The 20,967-nt window shown below is 45.3% G+C and overlaps 1 protein-coding gene across 2 annotated transcripts in view; it reads left to right on the forward strand.

Moving 5' to 3' along the window:
- PRKAR2A (protein kinase cAMP-dependent type II regulatory subunit alpha) overlaps positions 1–20,967 on the forward strand; it is a 171,262-nt gene that overhangs the window by 125,698 nt on the left and 24,597 nt on the right. For both annotated transcript variants that reach the window (XM_053297417.1, XM_053297416.1), the window contains one exon: positions 17,881–17,987. In XM_053297417.1, the coding sequence (XP_053153392.1) occupies positions 17,881–17,987 (107 nt within the window). The remainder of the gene's footprint in view (positions 1–17,880; positions 17,988–20,967) is intronic.

Genomic DNA, 20,967 nt, shown 5'->3' on the forward strand with positions numbered 1-20,967 from the left:
ATTCAAGTGTAAACTCTAATTTGAAAAATAGGTTTAGGTTCCTGAGAACTGGCATGGGCTTTTCATTCACCTGGTTGGGTATTTAGAAATCAAACTGTCAACCTAGCAAATGAGCAGCCTGCGCTGTTTATCAAGTGAAAGTCTCAGGGAGGGTGGGTGGAGGGAGAAGACCATGAGGCTGGATCAAGGACCCTGTGATTGCTTGAGAATCTGGAAGACCCTGCGTGAAAACAAAGCCCTAAGAAAGGCACAGATGGGGGATGCCACTTGTTCCCTTTTGCCAGCCTTCTTCTTCTTTCCTGCAGCTCTGGTGGCACTGCTGCTGCCATCACTTCATTGGAGGTGGCTCCAAAGGCTTCCTCCTCAACCTCCAGAGCTTCCCTTCACCCACTCCTCCAGGCCCACCTTTCCCCCTCTGCCAGGCACTTCCTTGTTTGCCCTCCTGGTGCCTTTGTTTTTAAAACTTGAAAAGTAGATCAGACTTCTCCTTTTTATTTAGTACAGCTGGGGGGCCAGAGTTGAGCAGGCCTGGCTTACAAGAATGCTTGCATTTCTGCAGCTAGAAAGCTGGGTAGGCCTGCCAGTAATTCAGCTCTGAGATGGGAAAGTAGCTTTGTATGAGCTTCAGTTCTGCTAATTGCAAAATGGAAATAGTGACTTTTCCCATGTGCTGGAGCTCATCAGACTGGGTTGTGGACTGAGCATGCTCGAAGCAGGACCCGATCACATGTTGCTAATTTCCTGTGCCGGGAGGCCATAGCCCCAGTTCTGGTCCTGCCTTGCTCATGATTGCAGGTCCAGAAAAGAGCTCTACAAAAAATCTCAGGCTAGTTTCCATTTTCTTTATTCTCTCCTCTCCTCCCCCCCACCCCCGCCCGATTGTGTGATAGTGGGAAGGAAGCTGTTTATTCAGTTTCATTTCAAAGTTTATTACAGTCTATGACCAGTACAACAAGGAAATAGAATAGAACATATAACACAGTTATAAAAACATAATACCACTTATATCACAATACCCTAGGGTGAGCTGTTTATTACAAATAGTTTTCTCCAAATTCTTTTTGTGTTCTGATTCTAATTGGTGGTTAGTTTCACTTTTGATTTCCTTCTTAGACTTGCACTTGGAACAGTCTTTAGCCAGCAAGCTTTTTCCTTCTCTGAGGAAACCCAGCAGAATATCGGAGGAGTGAACATTAATCAACCACCCTCTGCCTCCTCCGCCCGAAATAGGGCACACTTGGACTTGCTGATTCCCACCCAAGCCGTTCCGACAGCTGCAGAGGCAGGGAAAACTGAGACCACTCCGGTGGCTCTTAAAGCCACAAAAAAGACCAAGCACTGCAAGGAGCCAGTGAAGCTGTCAAAGAAAAGGTACACGAAGGTAGCCCTCTTCCATGCAGCTCCATGAGCGCCTAGTCATTTAGGTTGTGTGCCAGCAGCAAAAACAGCACCATCACCCAGTTGCTTTGGCAGACCATGTGGTGGCTAACAGAGGTATTCCATGTCCTCCAGATGCACCTGAGGCTTCCATCCCAGCTAGTCCAGTGCTTGTGCTGGTGGAGGGGGAACCGGCTAGTCTGCGCTCCTCTCCCCCATGCCAAACTGAAAGGGCTTATTGATGGACTGCTCTGTGCCAATCGAGCAGCTTACTGGCACTGCAGGCGGCATTCCAACAGGTCCAGCACTTGAGGCTGCTCCTTCCATGGCTTCTGTGAGTACCAGTGTCCATCCTTAGTTTAATCCCTTTACCCCCCAAAGTCTAGTTGGCTCAAGGAGTTCATAGCCAAGGCGTGTTTGGTGCTGCTCGTACCACTGCACCAAACCCTGTATCCGCTTTACCTACAGCTCTGCAGGTGCTACCTAGGCCCCCTAAAAGACCCCATAACTCCAAAGGGGCAGCTATCTTCCTCTTACCCTGACACCAGCCCCATGAGGAAAGCCATCCCACCCTTTGAGAAGGGCCATTTTGCCCTGAGAAGGCAGCATAGACACAAGAAAAGGGCATACTACTCTGACATCCCTTCCCACTACACCTGCCTTATCTCTGCCTGTCCCCATTATCCTACATCAGCCTCTCTTCCTGCCTCCTGCACTACCTTCTGTTCCACCTATCATACCTGTACCAGTTCCACATACAACTGTATGTACCAGTTCCACATACTTGTACCAGTTCCACATACAACTGCACCAGCCTAATCCAGGCATACCAGTTTCTGACTCAGTCCTCTCACTCTGAGCCCATTGATCCCGGGGACCCAGATAAGGAGGATGGAGAGTTATTGGCAGAGGAGGTTACTCAACAGGCACCTATATCTTCCCAGTGGTTTTTATCCTCTGGTTTTGAGGTATTGCTGGCCAAGGCTAAGAGAACTGTTCATGATGTTAGACCACCAGAGGAGCCCCAATCTAATACGGAATTAGATCAGAACATGTTTCCTTCATCTGCTGCCTTGGTTCCCTTTCCTCCTATGTTCAAAAAGGTCATGCTAGCGGAATGGGAAAGACCTGAATCTTCTAAGTCTATTGGGGTATGCCCCCCCAAAGCACTATTCTCTTCCACAGGAGGTTACTGCCCTCCTGGAGGTACCTCACATGGACGCTCCAGTGGCACAACCGGTTTCAGGGGCTCTACTGAACACAGAAGGACATGGACTACTCAAGGTGCCTGAAGATGAGAAATGCGACCTGATCCTCAGAAAAGCTCACAAGGCATCTGCCGTGGTCATCAAGACCGCTACCAATGCATCCATCTTGGCCAGAGCATCCATACTTTGGGCTAAGGAACTAGCAGACCTTGTATCTCCTAAAAACACCAAACTACGTCAAGGCCTCAACAAAATAACCAAGGCTGCAGCCCTTATGGCCAACTCCAGTCTAGATTCTATGCAACATGCCTCCAGAGCCATGGTGGCCTAGGTGGCAGTCCGTAGGTCCCTTTAGCTGAAGAATTGGAACGCAGATGCCAAATCCAGATTGGCACTCACAGCTTCACCATTCACAGGTGGCAACCTATTCAGGACCTCCCTCAAACCCATCCTTGTAGAAACCAGGGATAAGAAAAAGACTATGCCATCAAACAAACGCAAAACATGTAGGCCATTTCAAACACCAGGGCATTCCTTTTACCCCTACAGGCAGTCTCAAGGAAATCAAAGCAACCAGTTCAGTGTACTGCATCCAGAGGCTTCGGACGTCCTTCAGACTGCGCCAGGCCAAGAGAGATATGCTCACCTCCCTTCAGTGTCTAGAGGACCATAGCTTCTTCATTAACCACGAGAAGAGGAGTCTCTGTCCATCACAGGTCCTCCAGCACCTCAGGGCATTGTTCAACACAAATCAAGCTTTAATCTCCCTTCCATAGGAGAGAAAGGACAAAATAGCCGAGCTTCTGACACCCCTGCTCCAGCAACAGTCTGTGGACGATGTTACTAGCTACAGCCTTGGGATCCTTGGCGGCTTGCCCAGAGTGTACTTCCTGGTCGAGATGGTACTCAAGACCACTACAATGGTTCCTGCTTCCCCTTGAGGACATGTCAGGCACATACAAATAGATACACCTACCTGCCAGGGTCAGACATTCCTTCATTTGGTGGCTTTCTTCCTCCATCAACAGGGGCCTTTCCATGACAGTCCCACGCTGAATCTTGGTCACAGCAAATGCCAGCTTGACAGGCTGGGGAGCACACTGGACAGACTGATATGCCCAGGATCGTTGGTCATCAGAGGAATCACACAGGAGCGTCAACTGGTTAGTTTCGTGCAGTCAGGCAGGCCCTCGTCCAACTACACTTCCTTCTCTGGGACTCCCACATATTCATCAGGATGGACAACGTCACTGCCAAATCCCACATCAACCGACAGGGTGGGACCAGATCCCGGGTGTTGATGAGGGAATCTGATCTCCTCTTTCAGTGGGCAGAGACTCAGCTTGCATTCATCATCACAGAACATTGCAGCCAACCTCTCAGGCAGACTGGCTCAGCCAGCGCAGCATAGACCCAGCAGAATGGAGGCTTACACCCAAAGGTCTTCCAACAGGTGACAATGATACTCGGGCACTTGAAGGTAGAACTGTTCACCTCCACAACAAACCATCAGCTGCTTCGCTTGTACACAAGGTTTCACACCCCATCTGGAAGTGACAGATGCCCTCACAGCTCCCTGGCCACCAACGCTTGTTTATGACTTTCCACCAACTGCCATCATCCCTTGAGTTCCCAGGAAGGTGACCTTGGAAAAGGCGGATATCATCCTCATAGCTCCTTACTGGCCTTGGAGGCCCTACTTCTCCAACCTAGTGGCCCTGTCAGTGTGACTCCCTTGGCGCCGCCCACTACACAGAGATCTCCTCTCCCAGGACCCTCTGATCCATCCAGATCCACAGTGGCTCCAACTCTGTGCCTGGAGGTTGAGCTCACCAGACTAGCCACACAAAACTCTAGTACAGGACACTATCTTGGTATTTCGCTTTCCATCTACTACTCATATATAGCAGACTACATGGGTGACCTTTTCACATTGGTCACACCGAAAAAGGATTAACCCTACCTTGGCAGGAGTCCTTGAAGTCCTTGCCTTCCTTCAGTTGGGTTTGGATCCACACCTGCACCCTAACACTCTTAAAAGACAGACTTCAGCACTAACTTTGTTTTCGATCTACCTATCCAAGGATCTACTAACCTTCATCCACATATCACTCGCTTCCTCAGAGGGGCATCCAACCGTGCACATGTTTCCCTCATGGAATTTAAGGTTTTGAACGCTCTCACTCAGCACCCGTTTGAACCACTATCATCCTCCCCCTTGCAGATCCTGTCCTATAAGGTCTTATTCTTAGTAGCCATCACTTCAGCACGCAGGGTCTCCGAACTTGGAATGCTCTTGGTCCTCAGGGAATTCTGTCTCTTTCAGCTGGACTCTGTGCTCCTTAAACTGGATCCCACCTTCATACCAAAAATTAATACTGCCTTCCACAGATCACAGGAGATTGTGTTGCCTTCATTCTGTCCATCTCTATAATATCCTAGAGAGAAGACCTGGCATACCCTAGATGTCCGCAGAGTGCTCCACATCTATAGTCGATGAACTAGGGGCTTTTACCTCTCTGACTCTCTTTTCATTTCCTTCCATTCTCATTCTTGGGGCACAAAGATGTCCAAATCTGCCTTGTCCTGCTGGATAAAGGCGTGTATTGTCTTCACCTATGAATCTCTTAACCTTCCTACTCCTCCTAATATCACAGCACACTCTACTCGTAGTGCCTGTACTTTGGCGGCTTTCTCTGCTCATGCACCCCTGAGTGACATCTGCAAAGCCACCACTTGGTCCTCAGTCACTCCATTTATCTGCCATTACAAGATTTTATCCTTCCACATGCCCCAGGTGGCCTTTGGTTGCAGGGTACTAAAGCAAGTGGTTTAAACATACACCCTTGGCTCCCAGATTCCTGACCACTTGGGCATGTCCCAGTCTGATGAGCTCCAGCGGGGGTGGGTGGGGGGGAGGAACATTGGACTTACCATGAAGGGTGCTTTTTCCTTGTGACTGGAGCTCATCAGCCCCACCACAGATATATATAGTTAGTGGGTTGCCTTTTCGGTAGTTACACCTCTCAGGGTTCTCAGATGTAGTTTACCTGATGTTGCCTTTCCCTTATGTACAATGTTTTGTCTCTGCTATAACTTGATTGGCTTGTTAGACTCTGTTGCTCTTTTTCTACTTTACGTGCCACACTCGCTTCTACAGTCCAGGAACTGGGGCTATGGCCTCCTGGCACAGGAAATTAGCAACTTGTGATCCGGCCCTGCCTCGAGCATGCTCAGTCCACAACCCAGTCCAATGAGCTCCAGTCACAGGGAAAAAGAACCCATCACATTAAGTCCAATGTTCCTCTCTGACAGAGCTCTTTGGATGAATCCAATCTTAAATCACTCTGCACAGTCTCTAGCATCTACATCAGGGGTTCTTAACCTGAGTCCGTGAGGTAGGTCCAGGTGGTCCATGGAAAATACTTGCTACATTGAATTGAATTTTCTTTCTGGTGAGCCAGCATAATGTTCGTGAAAATAACTCTCCTGAGTACTTACTTTTTTCAGGATAGGTGTCACTAGCAAGTTGAACAGAGTTCTGTTCTTCTCAAACAGTTTCTTGGCAGCTTACTGCCAATATTTACATTTTTAATATGTAAACTGTAATTTTACATTTAAGAGGGCTATTTAAGGAAGGGCTGTGTCAGCAGGCCCAGCCGGGCTACAGGCAGCCACCGAAGCTGGCCGCCAAAGGGGTCCGGCCGTTGGGGTGGGACTGAAGGCTGGGGGAGGTTGTATTGTGGGGGAGGTGGGTTGGAGGTCTGGGCTAGAGGTTGCTGATCTTTTATTTTTATTGGGTTGTGCCAGGCTTTTTTGCGGATATGTGTTTGGGCTCTCTCGAGTGGGATGTTGCAGGGGGTGCGTCCGGCAGTTCTGGGGCAGTTATTACTGTGGTGGTGGATAATAGAAGAATTGGCACTGACAGAGCAGCTGGCCATTACAGGAGAAGGGAAACCAGTAATTTAGTAACATTTACCACGTCCAACTGCGTTGTCAACTCTCAGGCCTTGGTGAGCAGCTCCAACAACCCACAGAGTCTGGCCTTGTTCCTTTTGCAGTGCCAGTTCAGTTCAGAATAAGACTGAAATTATCCATGATTTGATCATGGATCAAAAGAGCTGACCTGGCATGTATAACTGAGACCTGGTTGGGGAAGGCAAGGGGTCCATTGTGGGCTCAGCTTCTCCCACCAGGTTAGTCCGTTATGGAGCAGGGTAGGGGAAGTGGAGTGTGCAGGGTGGAGTGGCTGTGGTCCATAAGAATACCATCTCCCTTACCCAGGCCCCTGTGAGACAATTGACTTATATTTTACAGATGAAACAATATGCTCTGAGATAATGAGTGCTGTTGTGACGACTACTGCTATTTATATACTGATTTTCAACAAAGTTTCCAAAGTAGAAAAATAAAGAATAAATATATAAGATGGTTCCCTGTCACAAAAGGGTTTACAATCTAAAAAAGAAACATAAGGTAAACACCAGCAACAGCCACTGGAGGGATGCTGTGCTGGGGTTGGATAGGGCCAATTGCTCTCCCCCTGCTAAATATAAGAGAGCCACCACTTTGAAAGGTGCCTCTTTGCTCACTTAGCAGGGTGAGTGTGTATTTTTGAAGCTGGGGATAGATTGGGGGTTCTGTTGGTGCACCATCCACCCCACTGCCTAACTGACTCCCTAACTGATCTGACGAAACTGGTCATGGAGTTGGTGATTCAGTTTCCTAGACTACTGGTGCCGGGAGACTTCAATATCCACTTTTGGGCTGGTTTGTCTGGTGCAGCTCAGGAGTTCATAGCAGCAATGACAACTATGGGCATATCCCAATTAGGTTCTGAACTAACTCATGTTGCTGGCCACACACTCAATTTGGTCTTTTGTTTGGATCATTGGGGGGTGGGGTCCATGGGTGGGGGATCCTGTGGTTTCCCCATTGTCATGGACAGACCACTACCTGGTTAAGGTTGGTTTCACAGCCACAATCCACCCCTGCAGGGGGGATTGACCTATTAGGATGGTCTGCCCCTAAAGGCTGCTAGACCCAATAAGATTTCAAAAAGCCTTGGAGGGTTTTGAAGTTGGTGTGACCGGTGATTCTGTCAATGCCCTGGTGGGAACCTGGAATAGGGAACTCACCAGGGTAGTAGGCATGATTGATCCTAAGCATTTCTTCCGACCTGCTTCTAAAATGGCCCCTGTCCGTGAGGTAGGTCCCAGTGGTCCATGGAAAATACTTGCTACATTGAATTGAATTTTCTTCCTGGTTTCAGTCAGCAGTGGTTCAGCTCTTATTTCTCAGGTAGATTCCAGATGGCGGAGCTTGGTGACAGTTGCTCCTCAAAACAGGAGCTGTAATATGGAGTCACCCAGGGCTCCATTTTGTCACCAGTGCTTTTTAATATCTACATGAAACCGCTAGGTGAGGTTATCAGGAGACTTGGTGCTGGGTGTTACCAGTATGCTGATGAGACACCCAAATCTACTTCTCCTTTTCATCTTCATCATCAGGAAATGGCATTCCTTCCCTAAATGCCTGCCTGTGGGCAGTAATAGACCGGATGAGGGATAACAAATGGAAGCTGAATCCAAGCAAGATGGAGGTGCTCATTGTAGGGGTTCAGAATTTGAGAGATGAATTAGATCTTCCTGTGCTGTATAGAGTTACACTCACCTGGAAGGAGCAGGTATGCACCTTGGGAGTATTCCTGGACCTAGGCCTCACCCTGGTATCTCAGGTGGAGGCTATGGCCAGGAGTGCTTTCTGTCAGCTTCAGCTGATTCTATTGCTGCATCCATTCCTTGAAGAGGATGACCTCAAAACAGTGGTGCATCAGCTTGTAACCTCCAAGCTTGACTATTGCAATGCGCTCTTATGTGGGGCTGCCTTTGTACGTAGTTCGGAAACTTCAGTTAGTTCATAATGCGGCAGCTAGATTGGTCTCTGGGGCAACCTGGAGAGACCATATTATGTGTTTTTTCAAACAGTTGCATTGGCTGCCAGTATGTTTCCGGACAAAATATAAAGTGCTGGTTATTACGTTTAAAGCTCTGAATGGGTTAGGTCAGGTTTACCTTAGAGAGCACCTTCTTCTACATGATGCCCACCACACCTCAAGGTCATTTGAGGAGGTCCATTTCCAGTTACCACCGTTACATCTGCTGGCAACTCAGAGGTGGGCCTTCTCTGTAGCTGCCCCTGGGATGTGGAATATACACCCTGCAGAAATCCGTAAGCTTAGTTCTTTATTGGCCTTCAGGAGAGCCCCTAAGACCTATCTGTTTGGCCTGGCCTTCTGGGGTTTTTAGACTGTTTTAAATGTTTTAATTAATTGGTTTATTTTAATGTAAACCACCCTGAGCCATTTTTGGAAGGGTGGTATAGAAATCGAATAAATTAAAATAAGAAATATCTGCAGTGGTAGTAGGAAGTGATAGATTAGCTAATGACATTAGGTGAGAACCCACACCGTAGTTTGAGCTTCCAGACCTAAAACGGGCAAACTGTGGTTTTGAGCTGCTTGTCTGCTACTGCTCAGGAGTTCTTTTCATAAGTTCACTCTCTCTCCGTAGTGCAGCAACCTCTTAAGGTGTAGCAGAGGTTCTGATTGTGGTTTGTTGATGCTTTGTCTATACAGAGATAATGCAAAACCAGTTGTCATAAAATGTGATTTGCAAATCAACTTCAGAAAGTGATTCCAGAACTTGGTTTGTCAGCTCCAAACAAGCCACAGTGTGTAGGGAGGCTCAGGTTTAGACATAACCATGGCTTAACTAAACCAACTGTGGTTTTATATCATGTCTGAATCCAGCCTCACTTAGTCTAGTTGTCTTTTTTCTAAACTACTAGGCAAATCTAAACTAATAGGCAAACATTTAGTATATATACTTTCCTGCTTTAAATAGAAGCTCTGAACCACCTTTAAATAGGAGCTCTGAACCACCTCTCTACTATTGAGGTGTATGATCCAAAATCATTTCCACAGAAAACCTGGATTTCCTTAGTATCTCTGTACTAAGGAACTCCAGGTTTTCTGTGTGTGTGTATGAGAGAAAGAGAGAGATTTGTTTTTATTTGTTGTCATAAATTACAAACAATTCCACCTCCACCTTTCAGATTTCAGAGTGTTGAAACTCTAGAGTGAGCATTGCAGAAGCTTGTGAGGGTATATATGTCCAGTGTATGTTCTCAAAGCTCAGCAATTGTGAATGACTTTGGAAACAGCTGTGTGTACATTGCAAAGGCACTTGGGGCAGAGTAAAACACTGGAAGTGCTTAGTAGCAGTGTTCTCTCTAAGGTATGTGTGCTCGCGCGCACACATTTTTTTGATGTCCGCTCAGTTCATTTTAGATTCCGCTCAGGTTGAATCAGGAAGGTTCCACTCTGAATGCATGTGTGCGCACACTGCCTTGATACTGCTGCCCAGAACAACACTCATTCCACATATAGATTAACAAAATTAGAGAGAACACTGCTTAGTAGGCGTGATTCTGGGTTTGTTTCACCTGTTGCTCCAGGACTTGGCTCCTGGCTTCGGTGATGAGAATCCATCAGCAAAGCATCAGGCACTCTGCTGCTCAGGAGAGGGAGAAGAGATTTGAGAGCAGCATGGAGACAGCTCCATGGAGACAACTTACTTCTCATCAAAAGCTGGCTCCCTTCCCCCAGCCTCGCTTCTGTCTGTGAATTTTTGCAGCTTCCACTTGTTAGAATCTGATGAATAAAGAACAGTACCTTGTAATTATGGATAACCTTGAACTTAGGCTGCACTTACAAAATGATCAACACTGTTAGAACTATTGAATTCAGACAGCTTTTTCCAACTAGCTGAAAGAACTGATTTTCAGAATTGAACCTAGAATGACAAACTTTCTTCTTGGGTGCACCATAGAACAGAGAGGTAAGCGATACTGAAGAACAACATCTTAGCCTGAGATTTAATTACTGTACAAATATTTATACTAGGGCAATGCATTATCCAAACAAATGACTAAAAATACAGATTGATTTCTATGGCCGGGAGAAAAATGAAGAGAAAGTGGCATTAGTGGGATGATAGGACAAGGACAACATTTTAAGACAAGGGAAGCAAGTACAGGGATTGAGAACTTGTTCATACATTATCTGGAGTCCAGGGTGAGCCATGAGGCGGCCATGTTTAGAGATAAGACCAAGCTATTCAGGAGAGTGACTGGCCAAGCAGACTGAACAGCTTCAAAAGGATCTTGCCAACTTCGATGTATAGGCAGCAGAGTGCCACATGAAATTCAGTGTAGATGTAAAATTATTAACATTGGGGCAAAATTCCATTTTCATGTATACATGGATAAGATCTGAACTAGCAGTACCCTTTATAAAGAGATCTTGGGGTTGTGGTGAATAGTTTGATGAAAATGTCAACTAACGTGCAGCAGTGAAAAATATAAATATGGTGTTGGGAGTTATTAGAAAAGGGATTGAAAATAAAATCACCAACACAATGTCTTTATTGTGCTGCTGAATTTGGAATACTGTGTATTCCAAATGCAGCCATCTCAAAAAAAGATACTGTGGAGCTGGAAAAGATGCAGGAAAGAATTGGAGCACCTTCCCTACAAGGAAAGACTAAAGTATTGGTTGTTTGGAAAAGAGACTGCTGAGAAGGACATGGTTTATACAACTACACATAGTGTGAAAAATGTGGACAGGAAAATTTGTCTTGCTCTCAAAATACTAGAACTTCAGGTACATCCAGATACAACTGATATCTGCTGAGAGCCTTTGGATGGGGCGGTATAAAAATGTAATAAATGAATAACTGATGGCAGTAGATCAGGACAGGCAAAAGAAAGTGCTTTTTCACACGATGCATAATTAATCTCTTGGGAATTTGTTGCTATAAGATATGGTGATGGCTACCAGCTGAGATGGTTTTAAAACGGTTATACAAATTCATGTAGGTCTGGTTCTAGGTAATGGCCCTTAGGGCTGAATGTACCTCTGCACATTTAGTTGCTGGGGAGCATGTAGTGGGGAGGTGCCTTCATGGCTTGCGGGCTTCCTGGTTGCAACTTGCTGGTAGTTGGTAATAGAATGAGGGACTAGATCAGGCCTGCTCAACTTTACGCTTTGCTTTTGGACTACAACTCCCATAATCCCCAGCCAAAGTGGTCCATAGCCAGGGATTGTGGGAGTTGTAGGCCAACATCCCCCAACCCTGTTCGGATCCACACCTCTTACTCTTACTCCACTCTCTTACGTGAGAGGTGTGAAAAATCAAAGGCAGATTTCCATATCTGGTGGCAATTTCCTTGGATTTAAAGACTTACAGATAGGTTTTGCATGTTAAAAATATATATCTGAATATGAAATCTATAATGAAGTATTTATTAAAATGTATATCCAGTTATATTATAAAAGTTGCTGACATTGGCTAAAGTTTTAGTTGCCAAAATGGAAAGAAAATGAACAAAATGAATAAAAGTAAGAGAATGGTGTTCTTTTTGTCACATGTATATGTCAGGCTTGATTAAAATAGTTTTCATCAGAAGTTACTTTCCCCTCCCCCCAGCACAGGAAATTATTTTCATTTCTAGTTCTATTGCAAGCCAGTATGTTTCAGTGAATAATGTTCTGTATTCAGACCTGTTTTTAAATCTCTGTTCCTCACCAGTAAAGTAAGATATTGAACAGCCTGCTAACTCATGGTTCCTGTGAAACTAAATGAGAGAGTAACTATAAACTGTTTCACACATTCAGTGGACTATATATTTACATATTTATTGTACCAGAGATAAGTGTGTTCACTGATTCTTCTTTCCTTTTAAAGTTGAGACCCCAAGCCTTCCAACTTTGAAGAAGGTCCTGGGAAGGACTTTGGTTATACTTTCTCAACAATGAAACATGATGATGACATAGGCTATGCTTTCTCTATATGCTGTAGACTCATATACTGTAGAGGTATGGGGTCAGACAGCATTTGTCAGGATGATGTTGGTTTGGATGCATAAGCCCTGTTCCAATGCAAGAAACCCCTCAATTTTCAAAAGCAAATGGCAATATGCGCCTGTTCTGTAACCAGCTGCTTGGCAGTTGTCTGAAAAAATGCTGATTAGATAATTTACAAAACCTGTTGACATGCATTTCTAGGTGTGAGAAAGATCAGCAGAAAATATACATATATTGCTTTACCCTTCATTTTTTTTGCTCCTCTTTATCTGGTCTGTTGTCAGTTTGATCTCCTGAATATTGTTAGCTTTACCCTTTGAGTAAGCGTAATTTGAGTAAGCGTACCCTTTGAGTAAGTGTAATTAACTGTGAACTGTACTGGGCCTGTTTCTTTATGTTTTCTTACTTTGATTTTGTTACAAGTTGCTTAGCTACAATATGCATCCGTTTAGTAATGATTCAGAAAAACTGCTTGAACACTGAGAATCCTGGCAGGATGAAAGCCCTGGAGCTTCCTTTGATAGGATTTGAACAGGGAGGAGCATCCTTTGGTCTGAATGTCAGCTCCCCAAACTACTGCCTCTCCAAAGTCTTCCAAATGCGACTCCCCCTTGTTGAAGAAGATGGTCTGGACCCTGACAGTGCTTAGCAGTGAGAGAATCCTTTTGTGCTTTCAAAATGTTGGCTGCAGCACTTTTTAGTTTTAGTGATTCAAAATGCACCAATACCGAAAACAAGTAGCAACTGAGAACAGAGCTTATAAGTATTGGTACCAGTAAAAATGTAATGATCTTGAGGTGAGTGAGGGGCAGGGGACTTAAACATTCATTGTAATACTAAATAGCACTTGCTCAGAAAATATGCATTGTTAAAAAGGCTAATCAACACAGACAGATATTAATAGATTTAATTTGCAGGATGTGTACTTAACCCATATTGCTCAGATTTGAAAGATTGTATTTCATAAGCCTGTTCTAAAAAGCATAGTTGTTTCACAAATGATTAAATAAAACTTAAAATTAGATTTATTTTACATTAAAAAGCACCATAGATTGCATTGATTCCATCTGTATTCATGTAAATCTATATATTTTTTTCTCCTGGGTGTGCCTTCGAATGTGCGTCCCGGCACCCAGCCTGATTGGCTGGGCGGCGGAGGTGCCTGATTGGCTGGCGCATCCAGGAGAATTGGCCGGCAGCAGGCCAGGCTGCGACGATGGTGGTAGCGGGTCCGGCCCGGCCGCAGAGGTGGTACTCGGTCTGGCAGCCTGGGCCCGTCCCCGCCCAGAGACTGGGGCAGAAAATAGGGGTGGGGGGAGTGATAGCCAGCCCCGAAGAGGCTAGCCGCAGAGGTTGGCAAGTAGTGTCAGCGGGCCTGGCAGGCTGCGGAGGCGGCACTTGGCCCGGTGGGCCCGGCCACAAAGGCAGCATTCGGTCCAGCGGTGGGCCAGGCCGCGGAGGTGGCTCTCAGCCAGGAGGTGGTGGGACCGGCCGCTGAGGCCAGGCATCCGTGGGATGCTGGGGTGGGAGGGAACTGGGTGGTGGGACTTCCCTGTTTGCCTCCCAGGAGGAGGAGCGGTGGTGGCGAGGCCCTTTTTGGCCGCCCACTGCCTGGTAAGGAGAGTGAAATGGGGAGGAGGGAAGGGGCAGGAGAGCGTGGGGGAGGGCAAGAGAGTGGGAGGGCAAGAGAAAGTGGGCCGGGGGAGAGGGGAAGGGCAGGAGAGAGGAGCAGGGGGGAGGGAGGGCAAGAGAGAGGAGCACGGGGAGGGAGGGCAAGGGGGAGGGCAGGAGAGACTGGGGCAGGAGGGTGAGAGCGAGGGGTGGGAGAGGGAGGGCAAGAAAGAGTGGGGCAGGAGGGAGGGGAGGGGGCAAGAGAGTGGGGAGGGAGGGAGGGGAACAGCTGGCCCCAAAGAGCGCACAGATGCTCTGTGCTAGTATACTTTAATTCAACATACCTATTTTTTTTCATTGTTCAGCTCAGTTTTGCAGTAGATGCCATTTATTTTGAAATATTTCCAAATATCTGTTACTAAATGAAGACTGCTTTGCCCTGGGATTTATTGTGAGTTGAGGCAGTAATTTTCTACGCGTCTGCACCATTAGATGATGATTCCCATTCCATTTACTCCTTGGTACTCACAGAACCGATTGAAATGTGCAGAAATAACACCTGGTTCAGTCCTTCCAAGTCCTGCCTCAGACTGCAGGTGGGAGAATTGCATGTTGGAATCTCCTCCTTTTTATTTAAAAACAAAAAAGCCAATCTCCTGCTTATGGAGAGCTAGTATGTTAGGGAGAAAGCCTAGTCTCCTTTATATGTTAACTTTTCATGCACTTAGGATTCTTTATGCATAAGGGAGCATTCAGACATGCAAACACTGTAATAATAAACCATTTTGGCTTTGCATGGGTACTATATGTTAATGAATCCAGCTATGCAGTCCTGTTATTTTCCCAAGGGTGGCTCTGGGTGTGTGTGTGGGGGGGCAAGCACCCCCCCAGGACAGTAGTTTGCCTCCACCTACCCACCACACAGCTTGTCCACCTGTAAATGCTCTTTGCCCCTTCTGTGCTCAACTTTGATTATACTGCCGCTGTATTTTCTGTGCCTTCTTTTTTTATAGCCTGGTATTTGGTCTTCAAAACATTGGAGCCTTCAAAATGCTCCAATATTTTGTCTTTAAAAAACTAAAAATTAACAAATCGCCAGGGCCAAATGGCATCCACCCAAGAGTTCCGAAGGAACTCAAATGTGAAATTGCCTATCTCTTAGCAAAAAAATAAAAAATAAAAAAACTTGTCCCTACAATCAGGCTCTGTACCAGAGTACTGGAAAGTAGCCAGTGTGACTCCAGTTTTCAAAAAGGAATCCAGGGGGTATCCAGGAAATTACAGACTGGTCATTCCCCATTGTCATCAATGGACCATCATCTGGTTAAGGTTGGACTCAAAATCATTTCCCACCTTTGCAGAGGTGAGGGGCCTGTTAGGATGGTCTGCCCAAGAAGGTTATCGGATCCAATAAGATTTCAAGAAGCTTTAGAGGGATTTGGTGTTGGCTCTGCCGGCGATCCTGTTGATGCCCTGGTGGAGAACTGGAACAGCAGACTCACTGGGGCAGTAGACAGGATCGCTCCTAAATGTCCTCTCTGATCTGCTTCAAAACTGGCCCCTTAGTATACAGAAGAACTACTGGGGCTGAAGCAGCGAGGTAGACGACTGGAGCACAAGTGGAGAAAGACTCGGCTCGAATCTGACAGATTGCAGCATAGAGCGCATTTGAAGATCTATGCTCAGTCAATACATGCAGCAAAGAATCGATTCTTTTCTGCCCGCATTGCATCTGCAAGTTCATGTCTGGCGGAGTTGTTCAGGATTGTGAGAGGGCTAGTATGTTCCCCTCCTCCCTCGAATCAGAATCTTGAACCATTGGTTACATGCTGTGACGTGTTTAATGAATTCTTTGTGGGGAAAATCTCTCATATTTGGGCCGACTTAGACTCCATCTCCACAATTACTTCAGTGTCTGATGTGGAAGTGTCCAGCGACCCCTTTTGTGTAGTTCAGTTGGATCATATCCAGTTTGTGATTCCTGAGGATGTGGACAAGCCATTTGGAGAGATGCAGCCTATCTGTTCTCTTGACCCTTGCCCAACATGGCTTATACTATCTGGCAGGGGAGTTGTTGTAGAAGGCCTGGTAGAGATTATAAATTCATCTCTGAGAGAAGGCAGGATGTCTCCTTGTCTTAAGGAGGCAATTATTAGACCACTCCTGAAGAAGCCTACCTTGGATCCCTCAGAGTTGAGCAACTACAGGCCTGTCTCCAACCTTCCATGGCTGGGCAAGGTAATTAAGAGGGTGGTGGCCTCCCAACTCCAGGCAGTCTTGGAGGAAACTGACTAGATCCATTTTAAACTGGCTTTCGGGCAGGCTATAGGGTGGAGACTGCCTTGGTTGGTCTGATGGATGATCTCCAACTGGGAATAGACAGAGGAAGTGTGACTCTGTTGGCCCTTTTGGACATCTCGGCGGCTTTTGATACTATCGACAATAGTATCTTTCTGGAGCATCTGAGGGCATTGGGAATGGGAGGCACTGCTTTGGGGTGGTTCCGCTCCTACCTCTCGGGCAGGTTCCAGATGGTGTTCATTGGAGACGGTTGTTCTTCAAAATCTGAACTTTTGTATGGTGTCCCTCAGGGCTCCATATTGCCTCCAATGTTGTTTAACATCTACATGAAACGCTGGGAGAGATCAGGAGAGTTGGTGCAACATGCTATCAGTATGCTGATGACACCCAAATCTGTTTGTCCATGTCAGCATCACCGGGAGAGGGCATAACCTCCCTAAATGCCTTCCTGGAGTCCGGGATGGGCTGGATGGGGGATAACAAACTGAGGCTGAATCTAGATAAGACGGAGGTACTCACTGTATGGGATCGGAACTCGGAAGATGAATTTGATCTGCCTCTTTTGGATGGGGCCACACTGGATTTGATTCTTGTTCCTGGAAGGAACAGGTACGCAGTCTAGGGGTGCTTCTGGATCAAAGTCTCTCCCTGGTGTCCCAGGTTGAGACAGTGGCCAGAAGTGCCTTCTATCAACTTCGGCTGATATGCCTGCTGTGTCTGTTTCTTGAGATAAACAACCTCAGAACAGTGGTACATATGCTGGTAACCTCCAGACTTGATTACTGCAATGTGCTCTATGTGGAGCTGCCCTTGTGTGTAGTCCAGAAACTACAACTGGTACAAAATACGGCAGCCTGGTTGGTCTCTGGGTCATCTCGGAGAGACCATATCACTCCTATCTTAAAAGATTTACACTGACTGCCAGTAAGTTTCCGGGCAAAATACAAGGTGCTGGTTATAATCTATACAGCCCTAAACGGCTTGGGCCCTGGGTATCTAAGAGAACATCTTCTTCATTATGAACCGCACCACCCATTGAGCTCATCAGGAGAGGTCCGTTTGCAGTTGCCACCAGTTCATCTGGTGGCCACTTGGGGATGAGCCTTCTCCATTGCTGCCCCAAAGCTTTGGAATGCGCTTCCTGCTGAAATAAGAGCCTCCCCATCTCTGACAACTTTTAAAACGTCTTTAAAGATGCATCTATTCACACAGGCTTTTAATTAATATTGTTTTAACATTGTTTTAAGACGTCATTTTAAAATTTAAATTGTAATGTTTTAATTTTTGTTGTCATTTATTTTAACTGTTTTAACTTTTTTTTTGTTGTAAACTGCCCAGAGACGTGAGTTTTGGGCAGTAGAAAAATATGTTAAATATTTAAATAAACATAAGAATAAGCATATCTCACAATCTCTATAGCAAATAATGTTGACTAAAATACTGTTGCCCTTCCAGGAGCAGCTGTCTCAAGTTCTCGATGCCATGTTTGAAAGGAAAGTGCAACCTCAAGAACATGTGATTGATCAGGGAGATGATGGAGACAACTTCTATGTTATTGAACGGTAGGAAGGCAAAACACTACTTTGTCATGAGTTTTGTGCCTTATTTGACTACTAAATGGTACTCTGATGTCTAATCTATAAATTAGATAGGTATGTATTGTTAGAAAATTGAGCTTTCCAAGTTGGATGTGTTCAGGTTTTTTAAACTGAGAGGTGCTTCTAGGATCATGCTGTGCTTGAAATGAGGCATAGGAGTACTGTAGTGTGAGTCTCATTCAGCACTTTAAAATGTCATACACACAGGAAGTGGATTGGCCCCTTAGAATGTAGGTGTATGACACATGCATTACCTTGGGTACCCCCAGCAACATCCATAGGTGTTACCTATATATTTCCAAAATAAAATGCCATTTTTAATTGCATATAGCTATATATGCATATAGCATATAATATATATGCATAAAGCTTATATACTAATTGCATATAGCTGCAGGAGAACCTCGTTACTCGTGGGGGTTCCGTTCCTCGCCTACTGCCACAAATAATGGAACCACGAGTAACAAGACATTAAGGCTATGGGGAAAGGGGAGTTAGGTTCTAGGGTGGAGGGGGGGAATCTAAGTGCCAAAACGGCCCAAAACTCACTGTAGTGTGCTCTGCGGGTCTCCAATGTCCCTAGGAATGCACTCCAAAGAACTAATGCCCCCGAAAACCATGGAAAATCACAGGGGAAAGTCCATTTTTTAAAAAAAGAACCTCAAAATGGCTCCTCGTATCTCCTCCTGGGCTCCATGAAACAAAATGGCGCCCGGAAGTGACCTCCGCAGTCACTTCCGGTCCTCTAGGAACAACTGATATGTGAGTTTTAATCCCTTCATATCCATGGATATTGAAAAGGGCTGTCAATGAGATGACCCATGGATATGCAGAACCGCGAATATCGAGGTCTCCTGTATATGCTTGTTTGGTGTCCTTAAAAAAACCCCAAAAAACTAAAAAAAAAAAAACCTTTTAAAAATGGGTTTATTTTCCTGTCCAAGTGACAATTTAGATTTATCTCAAGTCCACTTCACACATGACTTCTTTTCCTCTATAGAGATTGTCTCCATGTAGGAAGAATATCATTTTGTGAAGCCCTTGTGTTAGTCATAAAATGTGTTTATCTTTCTGAAGTGTCTAAAACTGACATGTTAGTGTTCCCTCTTAAATATTCTTGTGCTAACATCTAGTGACAAACCTACAAATATGGTAAAATAGACCCATTTGTGGAATTGGAATAATAAGTGTAATCCTGAGGAATGCAATGGAAAGGTGGCTGTGACAATGTGATTTCTACCACAGTGCAATTTTGCTACAATTTGAGTCAACACAGTATTATTTTCAGGGATCTTTTAAGTTTCTTAATTTAAGCAAATGTTCACAAGGTTCAACAACTTTGGAATTTTGCTGGTAGAAAACTGTAATGTCAAGTTCTTGTAAACTGAATAAACTAATTTCTGTTTGTGTCTTGTTCAGATAGGACCCATCAGTTCTGAAACAATGCTTAGCCAGTTCATGTATATCTCGGATGCATAATTTGTTCTAAAAATAATAAACATACAGTGGCATCTGATATTTGAGGCATGTTCCTCAAGAGTCAGTTCACATATGGTGTTTCAGTCATGGGGTCGCTCACATGGGTGTTCCCCATTCTTAGATACTGCTGGAGAACAATCTGTGAACTGACAACTGTATTTCTTATGAACGGCAAGCAATTTGCTGTGTAGTCTGTTTCTCTGCCCCCATCTAGGGACATAGGAAGCTGCCATATAATGAGTCAGACCATAGGTAAATCTTGCCTCACAAACCATTTGGAGTTCTTTGAGAGTGTCAACAAGTGTGTGGATCAAGGTGATCCTGTTGACATAGTATACCTGGACTTCCAAAAACCTTTCGACAAAGTTCCTCATCAAAGACTCTTGAGAAAATCTAGCAGTCATGGGATAAGGGGACAAGTACATGTGTGGATTGCTAACCGATTGAAGGACAGGAAACAAAGATTAGGTATAAATGGAGAGTTTTCACAATGGCTGAAAAGGATCTGTACTGGGACCAGTGCTTTTTAATTTATTCATAAATGATCTAGAAGTTGGGGTAAGCAGCGAGGTGGCCAAATTTGCAGATGATACCAAACTCTTTTGGGTAGTGAAATCCAAAACGAATTATGAGGAGCTCCAAAAGGATCTCTCCAAACTCGGGGAGTGGATGACAAAATGGCAAATGTGGTTCAGTTTTGGCAAGTATAAAGTGATGCACATTGGGATTAAAAACCTCAGCTTCAAGTATACACTGATGGGTTCTTAGCTGTCGGTGAATGAGCAGGAGAGGGATCTTGGGGTCATGGTGGACAGCTTGTTGAAAGTGTCGACTCAGTGTGCGGCAGCTGTGAAAAAGGCCAATTCCATGCTAGGGATCACTAGGAAGGGGATTGAAAATAAAACTGCTAATATTATAATGCCCTTTTACAAAACTATGGTGCTGCCACACCTGGAGTACTGCGTACAATTCTGGTCACCACATCTAAAAAAGGATGTTGTAGAACTGGAAAAAGTGCAGAAGAGGGCAACCAAAATGATCAGGGGCCTAGAGCACTTTACTTACGAGGCAAGGCTACAACACCTGGGGCTATTTAGTTTAGAAAAAAGACGACTGCGGGGAGACATGATAGAGGTCTATAAAATCATGCATGGTGTGGAGAAAGTGGATGGAGAGAAATTCTTTTCCCTCTGACATTACACTAGAACCAGGGGTCATCCCATGAAATTGATTGCCAGGAGGTCTAGGACCAACAAACGGAAGTACTTTTTCACACAACGCGTGATCCACTTGTGGAATTCTCTGCCACAAAATGTGGTGACAGCCAACAACCTGGATGGTTTTAAGAAGGGTTTGGATAACTTCATGGAGGAGAGGTCTATCAACGGCTACTAGTCGGAGGGCTAGTACCAGTTGCAGGGGAGTAACAGCATGCCCTCAGCTCCTGCCTGTAGGCTTCCAGCGG

Source organism: Hemicordylus capensis, chromosome 2 (genome assembly GCF_027244095.1).
Source record: "Hemicordylus capensis ecotype Gifberg chromosome 2, rHemCap1.1.pri, whole genome shotgun sequence".
Lineage (NCBI taxonomy): Eukaryota > Metazoa > Chordata > Lepidosauria > Squamata > Cordylidae > Hemicordylus > Hemicordylus capensis.